Raw genomic sequence first — 23,618 nt, 5'->3', positions numbered from 1 at the left:
ACCGGGAAATATCTGGAGAGGACATATTGTGAACCTTGGGAGCCGAGGAGAGCGGCTACTGGAACCTGATTCGTAGGTAAGTATCTCCGAAAGCCGGGAGCTTCAATTAACGGGTTTCACCTCCGTGACCCCCCTGCTTGACCCCTGCTGATCGGTCGGTTCTCCTGTGATCGATCAGCGAAGCTCAGACACCCTGGCGTCAAATTATAACAGACTGTGACCTATCTTGCAGCCAGTGGAACGCAACAACTACAATATAACCTTACATTACTATGAGCAACATTGTCTATTATTATGGCTTTCAACTCAGCCACAGTCTTTTGCTGGGAACATTGCAAGATATTTGTTTGTGATTGTTTGGTGCTAAAACTCTTGCACTGATGGGCTCAAAAAGCGGTGTGCCAAACCCTGATATAGCAACCACAGGAAAGGATGCTCAGCACATTACAACTCATTAAAAATTGCATTAAGAGTTTGAAAAACAAAAAGAAATGACGTGTTATCTAATACTACAGAACTGATTTATAAAAAAAAGTATAAAAAAAATAGAATTAGGTCTGTATTGCTCCGTTGAATAAGAATAAAATTGTCTACTTTACTTAAAAAGTGGCATTATTACCAAAATGTGTTTCATATTGTTCCATGACATCCCTATTAATAAACACTTTTACAACTTCAATTAGTGTCGTAAATAATCATGTGGTCAAATATTTAGTGTAAAATGAGCTCAATATTCAACTTATTTGTATGTAACAAAGGTTAATATTGAGATTTTTGTCCAGAGTCATTTTACATTAGATTAGTTTATAAAGGTTTGTTTGCTACGAAATGCAATTCCCATCCCCTGGCTCAATAAACAAGTGCTGTTCCACGTCTTCTAAAGCAACCAAAATGAAATTGACTTGAGGGACTATGAGCCAGTTCCTTAGAAACCCACTTAATAATTAAATGCGAAAAGTAATGCTACATGGATATGCTTTGGAAAAAGGCTAGGCAAGTATCAATCAGTTACATTACATATTCAACCACATTCACATTTTTGTCGACATAGCAATATGGCAAACATTATGGACCAAACAAAGGTAGATTGTTTAGTGTGCTCCAAAAATCATTACATAACTGTAACACTAAGGGAGAGATATGTATTCTTCATTATTGGCTAGCTACAAGTCCCTGCAATTCTGATGCCACAGCAAACTTAAGGGGTAATTTTAAATTGTCTGAAGCAGCTAAACATACTGCGATCAGCTCACAAAAAAAACCATACAAGTCAATGGGGGTTTTCACGATCAGTCTAGAATTAGCCTCAACATTTGGTAAAGTGATCTTTTAAGGACCCACCTATTGAAGATTTTCTCATTCCATTTGTAATTCAGTGGGGGTTTTTTTTTTTTATACAGATACCCTTTTATAAAATAGTTACAATACAGAAATGGTTAAATCAGAGACATTCTAAAGCGTGTTTTCTTCTTTCTATTTCAAACTCTGTGTTATCTCTCTCAATACCCCTGAAAAACAGATTCTCCATACTAGGCTTGTACTCCTTGGTATTGCATTATGAGACAATGGACTCAAAGTATGATAATGCCTTGATCATGGGGGGGGGGGGGGATATGGTCTTGGTGCTTCTGGGATATTTTTTCCCCAGCCGTAAAGCATGGAATTCAGCTTTCTAATAGAGTATAGTAACGTATATAGATACATGCAGACAGAATTCAGTCTGGCATCAATCACAAGGAAAGCAATAAAAAGGAGGTCTAGGAGATCAAATAAAAAACCCTGCAGATTTCAACAGTATTCATGGTGTGATCGCTGGTGGCAAGGAAATCATGTGCACTGAATGTAATACATTTTGAATATTACGCAAATCCAAAGGGAATGCTAGTTATCCATTATCTATCATTTCCCTTTACTTCTGATCATTGGTTTGTTTATCACAATTGGTATGTATTACTTCAGAATCGTTTCTGAGAGGCTTGGATTTAGTGGAGTCTGACACAATTACAATTCAATGTTATTTTTTTTATGTGAAAGAAAGAATAAGTTACAGTATTTTGGGATCACAACCTTTTCCTGATTCTCCTCACAGTGTGCTCCACACTCCTATAACCTGGCCACGGTCTCTTTGCTTCTACCTTCCTTCCCTCCAATTTCCTATTCACCCTGAAGTTCCACCAAACTGTTCTACCTCTGTTTATCTACCCAACTGAGACTATAATGCTGATTACACACATTAGCTTCTTGATCGTTACTATGCAATGCAAAACAACTATATACAACCAAGTGATTTCATCTTCACAAAAAAAGAAAAGGATCAACCTTTCTGCCCCAATATGGTACCTACATCAGGGTTAACCCTGATGACAGGTCCATAAGGGCCTCAAAACATTGGTCCTGATCTTTTACAATGCATAATATGCATTTATTATGTTTATATAACTGTAATTATATTAATTGTATTAAATATGTTGTTTTCACTTATTACTGTCTTGCTTTCAATCAGTTACAAGTGCTACTGTGATAATTATGTAATAATCTGGGAGGCTCTATGATTGTTTGCTACTAGCTCTCCCAGAATCCACTGCTTCTGTCATCCTCTAAGTTTATTTCCCCCTTCTCTCGAGAGTGCAGTGACATCACAGACTAGAATGAACAAATAGCATCTTCATAGGGCATGTCACCTCAAATGTCCCCAAAAAATATGTCTATTAATCCTTATTCATCAGGATAGTGCTACATTGCATTCTTGCATAGTACCACTAATTTCTAATGCACTTAAAACAATAATTACATTGATTACATCAGAAGTCATACAAAATGCAGAGTGGTAACATTCACATGACCCAAATGAATGAGATTCGAGGGTTTTGGACTGAAAGAACTACATTAATGTCTACAAGAACGCATATACAAAAATGAGTGAGTACTATCCAATGAGTATTACTAATTTCAAATACTTTAAGGCATGGATAGTTACTGACAAACTAATTGGAAGCTATACTAAAATATATTTTAAGTATTTCCTGCCCGACTTGGTCTTACAACACATAAAACCTTATTATGTAATAACTTTTCATTGTATTTCTAAACAAATATCTTAGTTGTGGTGGAGTTGGGCTTCTGGATAGGGATGATATTAGGCATCCTTAGTCAACAAAAATGTTAAGTCACTGGGACTTAAATCTTCCCACTAGTGGGATCTCCGCTTCACTGCATACTGATAGAGTCTAAACAGAAAATGTTACTCACATAATGTATATAATTAGCAAACAGTGCAATGTAATTATTTAGCAAACATAATGTGTTTATTGAACATATTACGGTCCACTTTATCTTACACAAACTCAGATTTGAGGAGATTGTTTGATTCAACGCTTCAATATGGAATATAAACATAGTTTTTTTGTTTTGTTTTAATAAAGCACACTTTTAACAGTGACATGAATGAAACGTAACATTTTCATTCTCGTTTTCCATTTCAAAGATTTTCCATGATGTATATTTACTGTAAAACATTTCTGTCTGCATATTACATACATTGCAATGACATATCATTATCCCCAAAAGCAGGATTTATCAGAGGGGGGAATCCCATAGCTTTCAATGGGATCCTGTTCTTTTGATAAATCAGGTGCTGTTTTTAGCTTCAATTTTGCTCCACTTAAGCAGCCGGTAGATTTTAATACACAGAACCCCTGGGTTGGGTCCGTTAAAATGATGTGCCGGTAAATTCACTTCCCATGGTGTGAAAACAAATAACTTGCTTCTAACTGAAGAGTGCTACACCTCTGCCCTGACAGGGGAGAGGAGAAGAGTTTCCTTGGATTGTTTCTTCATATTGCCACACCCAGATCAGCAACAGCTGTCACAGTTCGGGTAGGTTTGCAAAGACCACTGCCAAAACAGGGGGTGAGTCCTCTCTTCCCATCCCCACCCAATGCTGGTGGCCCACCCAGAATGTTAAAAAAATCTTATGCTTCAAGGCATAACATTTGCTAAATTAGATTAAATGCAAGCTATGATGTGTAGAAAGACCTTCTGGAAAGAATAGTCTTCATTGTTCATGTTTCTCACAATGCGTGCTTCACCTCTGTGTGTCCCGTGTGAGGTGACCGCTGATCTGATGTGATCAGTTGCAGGTTGAGTGTCCTACGAGAGAGGCTTGAGTGTTCGGTTGTAACAGCTCTCTCAATTAACCGGGGATACCAGAAGGCTTGGTTGTCTGGATTGTGTGTGTGTTTCTGACAGCAGAATATGATGTTTAAGAATAAGAACGTTTGGTAGTGTGCTTTTCAGATCAGCCGGAACAATAGAAGTTCTTTTTCAAGGAGAAGACTAATCTCATTACTTTTTTTTTTTTTTTACCCCTAGGCCCTTTTAAGAAAGAAAATGTCGAATTTTTGTTTCTACAAAACATGACATTCTTTATGGTTTCTTAAGTTTTAACACACAAAGTTTCTTTTGAAATACTCAGCTTCAGATACATAAGAAACATTTTCATGAGTCATCATGTTACCATTGGCTGGAAGATAGGTGAAAAGCTGGTACTGGCTTCTTTTTCGCTTCCCATTGCAGACGTAAAAATTGACCTGAACAGGACTGGATATTCTCTGGTTGCGAAAAGGTGGAATCTCCACAACTAATGAATTCTACAATAAGAACACAAAAGGGAGTAAATGGTCACTTTTGAACATTGCAAATAAATAATGAGCCATAAGGCTTCTTAAATTTGCTTAATTTACCCCACTACAGACCTGACACTAGTACACCAGAGGTGTGTCTAAGTAGTTAAGGGGTTGGCTCTAAATAGTGAAGCTAGTTTGTTTTATGGTATATTTGAATATTTGCAAAGCCGTGCTAAATTATAAAACCTTGTAGCATCGAAAGATACAGTACCTTACAGCTTATTCACTTGAATGGACTGTGAGGAGTCTTCAATCGCCCAAAAGTGTTTTATGAAGTAGCCTTGCTTAGTAAATATAAGCCTAACTATAATATATAAGCCTAAATATTATATATATGATGACACCCATTAAGGTTGAAACAGTCTGTCTGTGGGTGGGTTTACTGGCTATGCATCTTAACCCAGGCTGTGCTCAAAGCTGTGAAATGCAGCAAGCATAAGCTTATAGGGAACCATTTTATATGGTTTTGAAGAAAAAGGTGGCACTGTGTGCTCATTTGCATGTAATTTCCCAGAATCCCTTGCTGCAGTGGAAGAACTGTATGCTGGACGATAATGGTGAAAGGCGGGGTTGCAGACCTGTCTAAGACATGCAAATGAGCACACAGCAATATTTCCATTTGAGATATATATATATATATATATATATATATATATATATATATATATATATATATATACGTATATATATAATATATATATATATATATACATATATATATATATATATATATATATATATATACACCTATTATGCTGTGATGAATTTGTTATTTTGTTGTCTTTTATATTTTGTAATAATAAAACAAGAGTTATTTTGATAGTGCTCCTAAAGATGCAGTGCTATAATTGGTCGCGCGGCTGTGAGAATGGGCTGGTGCACAGTGTGCGATGCCTTGACAGTCCGCAGCACATAGCAGTCGGTAATGGCCCATCGGGATTAAGACTGCGGGTGTCCCTGCGGCTGAATCCTACTGGGCTGCGCCTGTCTGTAAGAGATGCGCAGTAAGAGTGAGACTGAATCGGTCACTCTTCCTGCGCGCCTCTAATAAACGATCGCATGGCTTTTATTTTATTTTGATAACATGGTATTGAAGCAGTGGGTCTCGGAGCTGACCCGCATTAATTTCAACCTCGGTGACCCCCTGCTTCTCGAGTTACAGGCCCCCGTATGGGGTGCCAGGATCTCCCTGCATTGTTTAAATGTCCCGGTCACGTGGGCTGTGACACGGGAGAATATAAACATGCCCATGGGCGATGGGCCATCAAGCCTGGGACCCCGTGAGCACAGACGAAGAAAACACAGTGCGTTAGCAGATTTAGGGATAGCAGCGCGATCAACCATAATGCTTCATCTGTATAGTGTATTATTCTTTACTCCACCTTCCTAGTGGTGAGTGTGTTTGTTGTTATTATTTATGATTTTGAATCCAGATGTAGTACTGTAGTAACATAATTTATTATGACTATTCCATGAATATTATCCTGGTATTATTAGCTATATTATATATACCATGGAGAAGTGGTAGCCAACTCAAGAGCTACCAACAGGTCAGGTTTTCAGGATATCCCTGCTTCAGCATAGATGGCTCAGTCGAAGACTGCACCACCTGTGCTGAAGCAGGGATATCCTAAAAACCTGACCTGTTGGTAGCTCTTGAGGACAGAAGTTGGCTACCCCTGCCCTGGTGTCACTATATCATATCAATTTCAAATGACCAACTCAGACCGTCCTGGTTTTATATCTCCCGTCCTAATAGTTTTACACAATGAGAGAAACTCCCAAAATCTAAATAAAACAAAAATATTGTTTACATTGTACTAATATACTAATACTTACAGGCTTAAACATTTCTTTGTCAGTTTTTGCTTCCATTTCCCATACGTGATGGCCATCTAGCAAAAACAAAACATAGACAAAAGGAAGTATTAAAGAAGTAGATATTTGTGCAAGAAACACATGTTACTGATGTCAGAAATGATGGGAAAATGCCATTTTATCAAGCAACGGTGCCAACTTGATTTGCTTTGTAATTTGTTGCAGCCAATATTAAACAACGTATTCCCTGATGTGAAATATTAGTGCGTTCAAGTAGTTTTGGTTTGAATGGGAAATCACAAGGAATATTCTGCAATGTGAAAATGTATAAAGCCTCACTGTACAATCCCAACATCACCAAAGCTTCACCTACTAAAATATGTTTCAATGAAACTAGTGCGCTCGTGTAAACTTTCTCCTAGTGTCCCTGGCTAATTTTTGTTTTGTTTTCTCCATACAATGTGCTTTCTAATAATGAGCAGGCAATAAGGTAATATTCAATAACTGGGACACCGATGCCTCCTTAACTTGAAAAGGCCCCTAAAGGTGCAGTCCCACCTAAAACTGGGTTTAACAAATGGCATGGTCGTGTATTGCATTTTAAAATATGTTTTATGTTAGTCTGTAAACATGATCTGCCATGGGAAGTATTTGATTCCCCTTGGCTAAACTTGTTTGAAATCACTATGTGCTGAACAGGAGTTAGCACCCTCACTGCCTCCGTAGCTTTGCTTCTTTCCTGACCCTCTAACTGGTACAGAGTGGCCAGTGATTCAGGGGCCCCAATGAATATACGTTTTCTACATTTCCAAAGGAACCAACAAGGCCAATGTTTACTTTAAGTAAGGGAGATTTTTTTTAAAGAAACGTTGTCAAAATGCATTTTTTGTGTGTGCAAATTAACAGGGATTGCACCTTTAAGACACACTTAGCACCACTTGGCAAACCTGGGCAAATGGTAGTGGTATGGGGACTCGGCCACCTCCTATACATGTTTGCAGCTTCTAGGAGGTGCCCAGTCATAATCGCTAGTGCGTTATTTTTCTAACCTTTTGGGTTATGGGATCATGGCTGTAATGCAGGGCTTTAACACAATGAAAAACAAAGAACGACATACATGTGATTCACATTAAACTATGAACAGATTTCTGTGCACACAGAAGCAACTTACACTGTTCTGGTTCACATACAGTAGCTGTCAGGGTCCAAGGACTCAAATTAGTAAGGCCAAAAATTGCACCTAAGTCCTGAGCTGCCAGATGGGGATGGAAAAATTGTGACATCGCCGAAGTTTATACAGTATGACACTGCAGTGTCTAAAAATGAGTCGGACTGGCTTCCATTGAGTGAGACTCACATCAAGTGAGTGAGAGTTTGGTGGCGTCAACAGGTTTGTCATGTCAGATATCACCTCAAGATGTCAGAGCAATCTGATGTAACCCCTTTTGAATATGTATGTCAGCATCCAGCTTGGGCAATGCAAATATTAGTTATTTTGAACTTGACCGCACAGCCTTTTGCATGTTTAAAAAAAAAAAAAAAGAAGAAATCAGCTCTCACTGAAAGCCCTTTTTGTTCTGCATCGAGTCTCACGCCCCGTGCATACAGACGTTTCACATGCAGAGCGACCTGATTTATTACAAATGTCTGAAATAATCATATTTTGTGTACAGAAGTCTCTTTGTGTAAGAAATCTGCTTCAAACAGAATTCAGGTATTTGTGTTAGCTTAGAAACATCAGGGCAGTTTGCATTCTCAAGCAAATTGATCTGGAGTTCTCCACTGAAAGAGACTGGCCTTTAAGTGATGAAGTGCTGCATTTCAGTTTGTTTTTTCTTTTACACTCCTACGTTGCATAAGTCTCAAAGCTATTAAAAAAAAAAAAAAAAAAAAAAAAAAAGTCTTCAATAGATTTTGCAGTGGTTGGGGGAAAAAGTATATGCGATGCCAGTATTCAAATCTTTCTAGCAGTAGTTTATATTAGGTCTGCCAGAACTAAACAGAACTTTAAGGGCTTCTGGGGATCGCTGCTCAAATTTATATACCAGATGTTTGGGGGGGGGGGGGGGGGGGGGTTTAATCATTGGCAAAATGGGTTTTGTTCCTTTAGTCTGGAATCTGTGGGGCTTAAACATAAAGTGAATGCTGAACACCTTTTTGCCCCACTTTGGAACCCAGTCGCTGCTTAACCCCTGCGCTGCCAGATGGTCCGGCAGCGCGTTACAGAGCATTGTTTTCAGGCCTGCCTGGCAGCAATGGTGTTGCAAATACAATCAAGCTAAAAAGGAGGGACTCAGGACCAATGCAACTTGGGGTGCCACTAGTGAAATGAGACCAAAGCAAAAGCAAGGTGTAAATTTGTGGGTGCTACAGGCAAAAACCTAGTCAGGGCAAAAACGCAGTAAGCAGGGAGTGGGCCGTGCACACCAAATAGCAATGCAAACAAATGAATGCAAAAAAGTCATTTTATTGACTGAACACAGTCATAGCGATCCAACGTTTCGGTGCAAGCACCTTCATCAGGGATACAGAGCAAATGACAAATGAACCTTTAAATAGTGTCCAACTGGGTGAAGGGTTGAGGGGTTTGGAGGTGCGGATGCTGTTGGACACTATTTAAAGGTTCATTTGTCATTTGTTCTGTATCCCTGATGAAGGTGCTTGCACCGAAACGTTGGATCGCTATGACTGTGTTCAGTCAATAAAATGACTTGCATTAACTTGTTTGCATTGCTTTTGCAATGGCACTGTCCTCTGAAGTGGGAGATTGGTCCCGTACACATTATCACTCTTTTAACCATTGGAAAGTAACTTTGTCTTCTTGTGCATCATGTAACAAATGTAGGCTGCAAGGCCCGACGTGTTCAATGCAGCCATACCACTTTACAGTGCCATCCAGTAGGGCCTCATTCATTCAGCGCGTTCGGTTCTAGACGCCCACCGAAAAGCGGAACATAGCATTTGTGCGCTTTGCACAAAAAAAGCTATGTCCACCGGCGATTTCCCATCTTTCCTACCTCCTACGCCGTCCCAGAATTCCCCCTTCTGCGCATGTGTGGACTCAGCAGCCCCACTTCACAGTCATGAAACAGTACCGCCGTATTGATGGATCGCCGAGAAGCGGGGCCCTACTGTATATATAAATTGGCCTATATTTACTGAGCAATCTTCTGCCATAAGACACCTTACTTACACTAGCTGCTGCTTAATATATATGTCCCATAGTGTATTATTGTTACTACCATTATGCGTTCCTTGCTCACTCTGAAGCTTCCACGAAAGGGAAAAAGTTAAAGGAAGCAATAGCAACCACAAAACGCATAGGAAACCAAACTACCAGAACGACTCACTACATCAGTTCATGTACGCAATGGATGATTGCAAAGTCAGACAAGTAAATCACCTTATAACAGTGGTAGGCAACATTATATACCTCAAGGGCTGCACATTACCCACATATACATGGGGCACAGGCAGAAGGGACGTTGCACCCAGGGGTAGGGGGAGCCTCTCCTCTCCCGTCAGCTTCATAATGCTGGTGAACAGGCTCAACAACAGAAATCGCTGGGCCCAGGACAAACATATGAAGCACAGGGGGGATATAAGGAGGTAATGGACCTGGGGGGGGGTATAAGGAAGTAATGGAATTGGGGGGGGGATATAAGGAGGTAATGGACTTGGGGGGGGGATATAAGGAGGTAATGAACCTGGGGGAGGGGGGTATAAGGAGGTAATGGACCTGGGAGAGGGGGGTATAAGGAGGAAATGGACCTGGGGAGGGGGGATATAAGGAGGTAATGGACCTGGGGGAGGGGGGATATAAGGAGGTAATGGACTTGGGGGGGGGGGGATATAAGGAGGTAATGAACCTGGGGGGGGGGATATAAGGAGGTAATGAACCTGGGGGAGAAGATATAAGGAGATAATGGTCCTGGGGGAGGGGGGTATAAGGAGGTAATGGACTTGGGGGGGGGGGATATAAGGAGGTAATGAACCTGGGGGAAGGGGGATATAAGGAGGTAATGGACCTGAGGGAGGGGGATATAAGGAGTAATGGACTTGGGGGGGGATATAAGGAGGTAATGGACCTGAGAGAGGGGGTGTATAAGGAGGTAATGGAACCGGGGGAGGGGGATATAAGGAGGCAATGAACCTGGGGGGGGGGGGTATAAGGAGGTAATGAACCTGGGGGAGGGGGGTATGAGGAGGTAATGGACCTAGGGGATATAAGGAGGTAATGGACTTGGGGGGGGGGGGATATAAGGAGGTAACGAACCTGGGGGAGGGGGGTATAAGGAGGTAATGGACCTGGGGGAGGGGGGAAATAAGGAGGTAATTGACTTGGGGGGGATATAAGGAAATAATGAACCTGGGGGAGGGGGGGTATAAGGAGGTAATGGACCTGGGGGAGGGGGGTATAAGGAGGAAATGGACCTGGGGGAGGGGGGGATATAAGGAGATAATGGACCTGGGGGAGGGGGGTATAAGGAGATAATGGACCTGGGGGAGGGGGGATATAAGGAGGTAATGGACTTGGGGGGGGGATATAAGGAGGTAATGAACCTGGGGGAGGGGGGTATAAGGAGGTAATGGACTTGGGGGAGGGGGGGATATAAGGAGGTAATGAACCTGGGGGAGGGGGGGGATATAAGGAGATAATGGACCTGGGGGAGGGGCGTATAAGGAGGTAATGGACTTGGGAGGGGGGGATATAAGGAGGTAATGAACTGGGGGAGGGGGGTATAAGGAGGTAATGGACCTGAGAGAGGGGGTGTATAAGGAGGTAATGGTACCGGGGGAGGGGGATATAAGGAGGTAATGAACCTGGGGGGGGGGGTATAAGGAGGTAATGAACCTGGGGGAGGGGGTATGAGGAGGTAATGGACCTAGGGGAGGGGGCTATAAGGAGGTAATGAACCTGGGGGAGGGGGGTATGAGGAGGTAATGGACCTAGGGGAGGGGGCTATAAGGAGGTAATGAACCTGGGGGGGATATAAGGAGGTAATGAACCTGGGGGAGGGGGGTATAAGGAGGTAATGGACCTGGGGAAGGGGGGAAATAAGGAGGTAATGGACTTGGGGGGGATATAAGGAGATAATGAACCTGGGGGAGGTGGGATATAAGGAGGTAATGAACCTGGGGGAGGGGGGATATAAAGAGGTAATGGACTTGGGGGGGGATATAAGGAGGTAATGGACCTGGGGGAGGGGGGTACAAGGAGGTAATGGACCTGGGGGAGGGGGGTATAAGGAGGAAATGGACCTGGGGGAGGGGGGGATATAAGGAGATAATGGACCTGGGGGAGGGGGGTATAAGGAGATAATGGACCTGGGGGAGGGGGGATATAAGAAGGTAATGGACTTGGGGGGGGGTATAAGGAGGTAATGAACCTGGGGGAGGGGGGTATAAGGAGGTAATGGACTTGGGGGAGGGGGGGATATAAGGAGGTAATGAACCTGGGGGAGGGGGGATATAAGGAGATAATGGACCTGGGGGAGGGGGTATAAGGAGGTAATGGACTTGGGGGGGGGGGGATATAAGGAGGTAATAAACTGGGGGAGGGGGGTATAAGGAGGTAATGGACCTGAGGGAGGGGGGTATAAGGAGGTAATGGACCCGGGGGAGGGGGATATAAGGAGGTAATAAACCTGGGGGGGGGATATAAGGAGGTAATGAACCTGGGTGTGGGGGGTATAAGGAGGTAATGAACCTGGGGGGGGGGGGGATATAAGGAAGTAATGGACTTGGGGGGGGGGATATAAGGAGGTAATGAACCTGGGGGAGGGGGGTATAAGGAGGTAATGGACCTGGGAGAGGGGGGATATAAGGAGGTAATGGACCTGGGGGAGGGGTGATATAAGGAGATAATGAACCTGGGGGAGGGGGGGGATATAAGGAGGTAATGAACCTAGGGGAGGGGGGATATAAGGAGATAATAGACCTGGGGGAGGGGGAAATAAGGAGGTAATGGACTTGGGGGGGGGATATAAGGAGTTAATGAACCAGGGGGAGGGGGGATATAAGGAGTTAATGAACCTGGGGGAGGGGGGTATAAGGAGGTAATGGACCTGGGGGAGGGGTGTATAAGGAGGTAATGAACCTGGGGGAGGGTGGATATAAGGAGGCAATGGACCTGGGGGAGGGGGGATATAAGGAGATAATGAACCTGGGGGGGGGGGATATAAGGAGGTAATGGACCTGGGGGAGGGGTGATATAAGGAGGTAATGGACTTGGGGAGGGGATATAAGGAGGTAATGAACCTGGGGGAGGGGGGTATAAGGAGGTAATGGACCTGGGGGAGGGGGGATATAAGGAGGTAATGGACCTGGGGGAGGGGGGATATAAGGAGATAATGAACCTGGGGGAGGGGGGGGGATATAAGGAGGTAATGAACCTGGGGGAGGGGGGATATAAGGAGATAATGAACCTGGGGGAGGGGGGATATAAGGAGATAATGGACCTGGGGGAGGGAGGTATAAGGAGGTAATGGACCTGGGGGAGGGGGGATATAAGGAGATAATGGACCTGGGGAGGGGGGATATAAGGATGTAATGAACCTGGGGGGGGGGGATATAAGAAGGTAATGAAACTGGGGGAGGGGGGGATATAAGGAGTTAATGAACCTGGGGGAGGGGGGTATAAGGAGGTAATGGACCTGGGGGAGGGGGATATAAGGAGGTAATGAACCTGGGGGGGATATAAGGAGGTAATGGACCTGGGGGAGTGGGGTATAAGGAGTTAATGAACCTGGGGGAGGGGGGGATATAAGGAGGTAATGGACCTGGGGGAGAGGGGATATAAGGAGATAATGAACCTGAGGGAGGGGGGGGATATAAGGAGGTGATGAACCTGGGGGAGGGGGATATAAGGAGATAATGAACCTGGGGAGGGGGATATAAGGAGGTAATGAATCTGAGGGAGGGGGGGATATAAGGAGGTAATGGACCTGGGAGAGGGGGGATATAAGGAGATAATGGACCTGGGGGATATAAGGAGGTAATGAACCTGGGGGAGGGGGGATATAAGGAGATAATGGACCTGGGGGAGGGGGGATATAAGAAGATAATGGACCTGGGGGTGGGGGGGATATAAGGAGGTAATGGACCTGGGGGAGGAGGGATATAAGGAGATAATGAACCTGGGGGAGGGGGGATATAAGGAGTTAATGGACCTGGGGGAGGAGGGATATAAGGAGGTGATGGACCTGGGGGAGGGGGGGATATAAGGAGATAATGAACCTGGGGGAGGGGGGTATAAGGAGATAATGAACCTGGGGGAGCGGGGGTATAAGGAGATAATGAACCTGGGGGAGGGGGGGGATATAAGGAGATAATGAACCTGGGGGAGGGGGGGATATAAGGAGATAATGAACCTGGGAGAGGGGGGGATATATGGAGGTAATGGACCTGGGGGATATAAGAAGGTAATGGACCTGGGGAGGGGGAGGGATATAAGGCAGTAATGGACCTGGGGGAGGGGGATATAAGGAGGTAATGAACCTGGGGGGGATATAAGGAGGTAATGGACCTGGGGGAGTGGGGTATAAGGAGTTAATGAACCTGGGGGAGGGGGGATATAAGGAGGTAATGGACCTGGGGGAGGGGGGATATAAGGAGATAATGAACCTGAGGGAGGGGGGGATATAAGGAGGTAATGAACCTGGGGGAGGGGGGATATAAGGAGATAATGAACCTGGGGAGGGGGATATAAGGAGGTAATGAATCTGAGGGAGGGGGGGATATAAGGAGGTAATGGACCTGGGAGAGGGGGGATATAAGGAGGTAATGGACCTGGGGGATATAAGGAGGTAATGAACCTGGGGGAGGGGGGATATAAGGAGATAATGGACCTGGGAGAGGGGGGATATAAGGAGATAATGGACCTGGGGGTGGGGGGGATATAAGGAGGTAATGGACCTGGGGGAGGAGGGATATAAGGAGATAATGAACCTGGGGGAGGGGGGATATAAGGAGTTAATGGACCTGGGGGGGGAGGGATATAAGGAGGTAATGGACCTGGGGGAGGGGGGGATATAAGGAGATAATGAACCTGGGGGAGGGGGGTATAAGGAGATAATGAACCTGGGGGAGCGGGGGTATAAGGAGTTAATGAACCTGGGGGAGGGGGGGATATAAGGAGATAATGAACCTGGGAGAGGGGGGGATATATGGAGGTAATGGACCTGGGGGATATAAGAAGGTAATGGACCTGGGGAGGGGGAGGGATATAAGGCAGTAATGGACCTGGGGGAGGGGGATATAAGGAGGTAATGGACCTGGGGGGGGGGGGATATGCAGAGTTAATGGACCTGGGGAGGGGGGTGATATAAGGAGGTAATGGATCTGGGGGAGGGGGATATGCAGAGGTAATGGACCTGGGGGAGGGGGGGAGATATAAGGAGGCAATGGACCTGGGGAGGGGGGGGGGGGGAATAAGGCAGTAATGGACCTGGGAGAGGGGGAATATAAAGAGGTAATGGATCAGGGGAGGTGGGGGGATATGCAGAGGTAATGGACCTGGCGGAGGGGGGGAGATATATGGAGGTAATAGACCTGGGGAGGGGAGTGCATATGCGAAGGTAATGGACATGGGGAAGAAGGGGGGGGCGATATAAGGCAGTAATGGACCTTGGGGAGCGGGGGGGGGGGTATATAAGGCAGTAATGGACCTGGGGAGGGGGATATAAGGAGGTAATGACCCAAGGGAGGGGGACTCGTGGAGATAATGGACTTGGAGGAGGGGGGATATAAGGAGGTAATCAGCCTGGGGGAGGGATATAAGGAGGTAATGGAGGGGGGGGGGGATACAAGGAGGTAATGAGCCTGGGGGAGGGGTGGGATATAATAAGTTAATGGGCCTGGGGTAGGAGGTTTAATGGGGTACTGGCCTGGGGAGGGGGGGGGGGGGGAAGGATGTACTGGGCATGTAGGGCTACTGGGCCTGGGGAGGGGGGAATAAAGGGTTTGAGCCTGGGAAGAGGGCTATAAGGGGGAAATGGGTCAGGGAGCATAGTGGCATTATCTGGGGCACTCGACAGGGTGTGCCGGTGAACAGGAAGACCATGCTAGCCTGATGGAGGCCCACAGAATGAGAACCTGGGGAATCCCCCCTTCTAAATTGGCATTGGTTAGCAAAGTGGAGGGCCCTGCAGGGGTGGCTTGGGGAAGGGGAGGACCCTTTTTTCCTGTGCAGATGCAGGCAATAAACTTTACTGTCGCAGACAGTGGGAGCCCTCTTAACTGACCGGGACAGTAGTCCCGGCTGTCCCCCGTGGGATGTGGGAGGAATTGTCACTCGATAGGTAGCAAATGACTGGAGCAACAAATGGGGAGAGGTATTTGACCCGTCAGATGATAGATTGCGGAAGCAAACGTGGGAAAATCAGGCTGATATTGACCTCTATACAGTAGATGGAGATGGGGGGTAAATAGCATAGGCAGGGGATTAAGGAATGGTCTCACCAAAGGATGTAACCGCGATGACCACAGGGGTCTCCGCGTCCCTCCGTCAGCACACTCCGCTCACAGTCAGCTGTCGGACATTGATGACGCAAACCTACGCCGTTTCGTCAGCTGTTGCGCCGACTTCTTCAAGACCCTTATAATATATATATATATATATATATATATAATGGAAATATTACTGTGTGCTCATTTGCATGTGTATGTATGTATGTATATAAATATATATATATATATATATATATATATATATATATATATATATATATATATATATATATATACACATACACACACACACATACACGCACATATTACAATTGACTCTCCCATCTTTGTGCCCAGCCTCCGACATTATGGTTGGTATATTGACAGAGTAGGATAATCCAAAAGCAAAGTGGATATTTAGTCAACAATTCTTTCTGGACATAATTGAGTTATCTCTAAAAACCTTATAGGCCTTTAACTTTTATTTTTTTTAGCCACCTGCTCTGTTATTCAAACCAACAGAGTATAGTTTAAAAATAAATAAAAACCCTGTTACCTTGCGTTTTCAAAGAAAAACGAGTTCACAAAATTACACTCACAATGTTTGGACATTTTGCAAATAATGTTTCTAGGCTTTGCTCCTGTACGCGACTGAGATTTTTATTATGACAAAGGGTAAATTGGAAGAAATAAATAGTTTGGGGTCTGATAATACACAGTTCTACAAAAATAAAGCCTGAACTCTGTTTAGTCTTTTGGCCGTCTGCTGGAAGCTAATAAGAGAAATAGTTTTTTTGTTTCTGTAAGGAATTCTACTGAGAATGTCCAGACCTTTGCAGTTATAAAAGGAATAGACTACTCATTAAGAAGTAGTGACATTTTATTTAAGAAAAACATAAGGACTAGGAGCTGTTACGACCTAGAAAAAAAAAAAAGGTAGACAATTCCTCATATTACGTCTAGGGAACCAAGAGGGAAATCTCAACGCCCACGAGCTGGGAGCAAGTCCAGGAGGGAAACCTTAGACCGCTACGTCAGCCTCTTACAGTAAACATGTTTTGCAGAATCACACACATACGCTAAAAGAAAAAAGAGGATTCGAGCCATTTGTGGGGGCCCAGTTATGAAAATGACCCTACAGAACAGTAAAAGCATTTTATTCCGGTGCCTCCGTGTACTTTGCAGCCCACAAACGCAGTGGGATAACCTCTCTCGTTAGGATATGCCTGAGGACATATAAGCCACAGAAGTTTCCATTGTAAGCCTGCCACATCTGCTCTAAGGGGGAGGATTTTCTCAAAGTTATACTTCAGTTTTTGATTCAGTACAAAAACAGTGACTCCACCTTTGCTCCATTTTTACCCTATTTTTGCAGTACCAAAAAAAAAAACACTCGACTTGTTTAGCTATTCTAGTAATGAGGAACGGCTGAAGATATGGAGGGCTGTGTACCCCAGCTATTACATAATAAATAATATTACAGTTTGGAGATTTTATTACAGTAAGTATTATGTAATTAATATAATACATTTCAGATCCTTTCCCCAATGTTCCTAGCTGACTCAGCTTCTAATAGAAAAGATCAGGTAGTAGGTACAGAATTGCAGCAGAAAACACACGTGCAAATATCTATACAAGTGGAAATACATGGTTTATCAGAAGCTTGGTCTCTTAACTAAAAGTGATTTAATGTGTCTCGTGGCTCTTTTTTTGCACATTACGATAACTTTGGACCAGCCAATAATCTTTGATAAAACTCTGATGCCACAGAAGCCCAATTCCTTGAGTGTGCCAGTAAAGAACTTATTGAAAGTATGTTAGATTATATTTTACATGTCAAAACATCAAAAGGCACATTGTTATCGGTCTAACCCAAAAAGTTATGCAGTATCCCAAGCTCCAAAAAAAGCAGTCTCTACATAATAATCACTATATGTCTCTACTTAGATTTCTTGGAATAAGAAGGTACCAAAATGTAAAGTGTCAATAACAAGCACAAAACTGGAGCATACTTTCAGAAACCCTTCTTCTTCCCCACCCTGGAAGTCCAAAACAAATCACTGTTTGGCAAAAACCCAACACTAGTACACAAGTGCAATTTATACATTTTCAAATGCAAATAATTCAAGTAACAGACATAACACAGCTGGAACAGTCACATGTCAAGCATTACCATGTCAGCCTTTATGCCGAATACAAGTAATTATAATGACGTAGTAAACAAAACAAAAAAAGAGAACGGGAAATCTATCTTCGGCTCTACACTCGAGTTATTAACAGAACACACATGTAGGAAACCTTACAGTTGGCGGCGGCACCGGGCCACCCGCGGTCACGTGACCGCAGTGTCCCCGGCCCCCGGAAGATTAACACTGCGGGGAGTCTGATCCGGGAGCATGGACTCTCCTCAGCGCGACCGCGGCACACACGGTCACCGGAGCCACAGGTTTTTCCTGTTTTTTTGGCCTTGGCTCCGGAGACCGTGAGTCTTTTACTACATCTGTATATTATGGAAAAAGGGAAAGAATGTGCAAAGGTGGAACAAATGTTGGCACAATATCAGTAGTAAAGTGAATTGTGTGAAAGCGTGCTACACTGTGTCAGAAATGTTCGCATACGCAACACAAGGTTCACTAAACCGTATAGTTACTGTCATCATAGTTCAACCACAGTAATGGAAGATAATTTAGCACAATTACGTTGTTAGAGCGATATCAACAAAGGAATCTTCCTTCTTATTATCCTACGCAGCCCCACAACGAACAAGGCTCATTTACACATACATAGTGATGATAACTGTCATTATTGTAATATAATAGGGGTTTCTGTACTATAATTTCGACATTGTAGCTATTGATCTGACATGTGACATGATCTTCCATATTTGATTAAGGACCTATTCATGTGGATATTTGTTTTGTTCCAAATTTCCCAGGTATCTTCCCATGTCATGTCATTTGTCTTGTCACATGAGGGTCTAAGTATCAAGAAAGTGGTCAGCACTGGCGCATTTGCGTTACAAAAAAAGTTGAATTTATTTATTTCTGAAGTGTAACATGTTTATTAAGTGCAACATGTTTATTAAGTGCAACATGTTTATTAAGTGTAACATGTATATTAAGTGTAACATAAATATTAAGTGTATTTCTACTGTTGTATAATTTGCCGGATGCTGGCAATAGCAAAAAAAAAAAAAGGCTTCTGCCACCTTTAGGTAGCAAGAAATGTCAAAAAAAGTAAAGCCAACCGCACATTTTCCTAACTCCTCCCACTTACTCCGTAAATCCCTCATCTCAAGGCCGAAAGACGCAAACATACCCGAAAACGGTACAGCCAAGATTAATACATAATACCTGACTCAGGTACTTTTCAGCACGAATTGCGACAAAACCACTTTGTGCCTAAGTTTTGCCTTGGATCCCATAGTTTATAGCTTAACCTACTTAGAGGTATATAAGCAAATACTGTCTCATTTTCCTTCTCTCTCTCATCTTAGAGGTAAAGACACTAGTAAATCTGTTTAAAACATAGATTCATCCACAGACCAGCACAGATATTTGCATAAAACCAGCTTCCTCTCGGCCAGACCTTTAGATACCACAGAATCTGTTCTAACACCATCACAAGAGCAAACTCCGCAACCCACTTCATAATACCTTCATGGAATAAAGCCACTCGGACCGCCAAATTGAAGAGGGGTGAAAGCTTATAACAGTATACATTAAAAAGGAAGCGTGACCTATAGTCACAACCCACAACACCATTCTCACACAACTCAAATGTACCATGAAAGTTCTACAACCCATGCTATCGGAGGGTGAAAGACTATAAACTATATTCTCAGAACCACCCATGATAGCCTACAAACAACTCCCCAATCTCTCCAGCATGCTCATCGAAAAATGATCAAGATTCAACCAGAATTCACAAACAAACAGCCCAGCAATTAAAAGAAATACAAATCACGTAAACATATAAGCACAGAGACCACCTTTGGCAAGGCTCAGAACAATAAGATCACTATACAATGATCATTCACCTGAAAACCCAGCAATGTGGTGTATCTTATGAAATGTAGAAAATGCACCAATATGAACTATGTTGAGAAACCAAGTAGGCCCTTTAGACTGGGATGAATCACCAATATGAGAATTCCTGTGGGACAGCACATTTCCCAAGCAGGACAATAACTGATGGAATTAACAGCATTAGTTTTCAGAGGCAATGCTAAAAATACACAGGTTAGAAAAACAGTGGAATTAAAATATATTCGACTTTGGCTCTAAAAGGAATGGCGTAAATCATGATTCTCGATTCCTGACATCTAAGGGAATATTTAATTCGCTTCCTGCCCCACATTTTAAAGAAGATATGAGCATACAGCCTTACCTTCACATCTCTACTATTTATCCACCTCTGACAACTAGCATACTTAGATTATGATAATTTATGATAATCCGAAACCCACATTCACTCCTACCAGTGACTGTATTTATTCTCTCACCTGCTCTCTCTGTAAATTTCCCATCATGCCAATTAGATTGTAAGCTCTCCAGGGTAGGAATGTAATACTGTCTGATCTTATTTGTTGCACTCATTGTACTATAATTCCATGTACTGTATTGCCTCTCTTGTAAAGCGCTAAGTACCGCTGTGGGCGCAATATAAATAAAGATATACATGCATACATACAATACTCTATACCCTCCAATTGAAGACTCCCTACACAATTTACCTCCGCCCCTTATGATTACATTAGAACAGTGGTAGACAACATGATAAACTTCAAGGGCCACATATGTAGCCCCTGAGCCCTCAAAAGGGCTGCAATATTACCTACATACTGTATACAGTGTAAATATATATATATATATATATATACTGTATATACATACTGTACTGTATATATATATATACTGTATATATATGTTTGTGCACCGGCCGATGGGATGTTGCAGCTTCTTCCCACTCTTATAGCTGCATAATTCCAGCGCTGCTTCTCTTTTACACAGGGAACTGGTGATTAGCACAGGAGAGAAGCAATCCCCTACAATGTATTTACTGTATCAGCACACTGTCATTTAGCCACTTAGGCAGCGAGAAGAAGTGGTTGAGGGCCGCAGGTGAAGCAGCTGAGGGCTGCATGTGGCCCGTGGCTCGACAGTTGCCCACCAATGCATTAGGATTGTTATGTTTCCTTGTAACTGTGCTGCCACAGTGCACATATTTATCTATGAAGGACTCTTATGTTGGTCCACTATAGGTATGATAACTTACAACACATTTGCATTTCTCCTGGACCAGAGAGTCGTTCTTCTAAGAACAGAGAAGTCACCACCAAAATTGTACAGTTAGCTCCTTCTAGCAAAGACTTATTCATTCCTACAAATCAGTGTACAGCAGTGTGGACACGGGCATGTGAGAAGAAATATTATTTTTTTTATTAACAGAGTAAACAATTTACAAAATTTTAAAGTAATAATAATAATATTTAACTATCATAATAATGTGTGCTAAATGATAAGCCTCCCACCCATATACAGTGCACAAACATAAATGCATAAACTGTTGTACGTGATTTTTTGAAGTGACACAAGGTTAGCCTTTCCTCACTGAACGCTGGCCTAGTTGACTAAAATGTGCAAACCTAGATATTAACACTTAGGCCTCGCGTGACGGCGGGTCTTGGCCGTGATGTCACATCTGAGTTTCGCCCTCATTGGTTCAAATGTCTCACGTGACGCGGCCGTCGCGTGTAAAATCATATAGATTTCTCTCCTCAAAATCTAGCCGCGCGTCGCATCACGCGCAGTATGTCCGGACTGGTGCACGTAATGGATTTGTTTGTGCCGCGCGTGCGGTCGCGTGCACAATGGCCGAGGCATTATATGACCTTTTGAGAAGACTTTCATGACAGCTCATCATTTGCAAAGCACGTTGCTTTTAGCAATGCTACCTCTAGTACCCTTATACACTGTAACATGCTTGTAAAATAATAACACTTTTGTCTACTTTAAGCCAAAAAAACTATTGGTCCGAGCTGTTGGGCACATTTGTAAGATAAGCAACAACAACAAAAAGGGATATCTGTAAGATGTAATTTGGCAAGTTCAATGAGTGACATCATTTGACAATATACATATCAAATGTAAAATCAGTGTCATCTTAGAGTAGGCTTGACATTATTAAAATGAATATATAACGTGTGTGGGTACGTGTGGTTGTGTACATACATGTGTATTTGTGCATAGTGAACGATAACAAAGGTAAACATACACAGTATCAGTTGTGATATTGTTATATCAAAAATTGAGACAAGTCACAGTGCTCAACATTTTATTTTTTGCTTATTGTATTGGAATTTGGGCTTCACTGCTCGGGAAGCCTATTACAGTGTAGTTTGAAGATTAAATGAAGATTTCCATGTATGTCACTTATACACTGAGACCCACCAAGCTATATTTCAGGAGTTTATAGAAAGTATTATGTCATGTCAAACACATATTAAAAGTAATTAAAATATAATTAGATTGATCAAATAGTCACCCAATACAAATGTGGAGTTAACATTTGTTACAGTCCTAATTTGTCATAGTGGTACCTAGATGTTTTCTTATAGATCACATATTCCATCTGACAAAGGACTCAGAACTCCCAAACTTTCCCCAGTCATTTACCTCTGGATGTGAATCTTTACTTGTTTAATTCCGATTACTAAAATGATTACGACTGAGAAAGCTTCCTGGCATTAACCCTTTCAGTGATAAGGGACTTACAATATGTACTTCAATATAGTCATAGAATGTTGAAAATCCTGTTTTGTGTTAAAAATCTGCTCTGCAGATTACAAGTGTAAAGTGCACTTCTCCATCTCCGCTCTCTAAGCCATTCCCGTCACCCCCTTTAGTTTTATGTAATGGGGAAGTCTCCCTGAAAATAAGCTTTGGCAGCTCAGCATACAAACAGTGGCATAATTATATCAACAATGTTGCAGAGGTAATGAAATATAATGCTTTCACCTACTAGTTTTTTTTAGTAGACCGATGACTGCAAAAAATAAAGCAAACTAATATTTGTCCGTAGAGATGTGATGTTGTGGCTGAGATTTTGGTCTCCGTTAGGAAAGTGTACTGGCTCCGGCCTAGCTTTAGTTCTCCTACATTTACTGTAGGGATCTTGGTCAGATCCCTCTATCTCCTTGTGCCTCATTTTACCAACCCACAACTGGGCACTACTGTGTTCTGGTTTTTCATTTTAGAGATTGACATGCAGACCAGACATAGGCTCCCAGAATTCCACCCCAGAGGTGGCTTAAGTATAGTTTGTAATGGGAAAACAAAATATAAATGCAAGATATTAATATCTGTAGAACCACCATCACCACAAACCCAGTACATAGTCCAAAACCATGTCCAACAATCCCTTTTCTTCATTGCACTCTGATCTAATTTTCAGTTAAGCTGGTTCAAGCTGTTACAACAATTGCATCCAAAGAAAAATCTGAAACAAGCTTTCTTGTGCTGTGCTTCACAAAGCAATGGCTTTGTCAAGCAAGATGAGCTAGTGTTTAGTTTGGGTCAAGTCACTCGAAATCAACGAAAGAGAATTCAGTTCTGAGTGTGCTTGAGAAAAGAAAACAATCAATGCAGAACAAGGACACACAGT

General features: G+C 42.8%; 1 protein-coding gene across 10 annotated transcripts in view; it reads right to left on the bottom strand.

The window, feature by feature from the left end:
* The window catches only part of NFATC1 (nuclear factor of activated T cells 1), a 256,254-nt gene that overhangs the window by 101,522 nt on the left and 131,114 nt on the right, over window positions 1-23,618 (bottom strand). For 8 of the 10 annotated variants that reach the window (XM_075585523.1, XM_075585525.1, XM_075585518.1 and 5 more), the window contains 2 exons: window positions 6,525-6,580; window positions 4,517-4,649 (listed from right to left, as the gene is read on the bottom strand). The exons of the other annotated variants lie outside the window; for them this stretch is intronic. In XM_075585523.1, the coding sequence (XP_075441638.1) occupies window positions 4,517-4,649; window positions 6,525-6,580 (189 nt within the window). The remainder of the gene's footprint in view (window positions 1-4,516; window positions 4,650-6,524; window positions 6,581-23,618) is intronic. 10 annotated transcript variants of the gene reach the window in all.

This window comes from Ascaphus truei, chromosome 2, assembly GCF_040206685.1.
Source record: "Ascaphus truei isolate aAscTru1 chromosome 2, aAscTru1.hap1, whole genome shotgun sequence".
Lineage (NCBI taxonomy): Eukaryota > Metazoa > Chordata > Amphibia > Anura > Ascaphidae > Ascaphus > Ascaphus truei.
The sequence above is the reverse complement of the archived record's forward strand: the minus strand, read 5'-3'. Positions and strand labels throughout refer to the sequence as shown.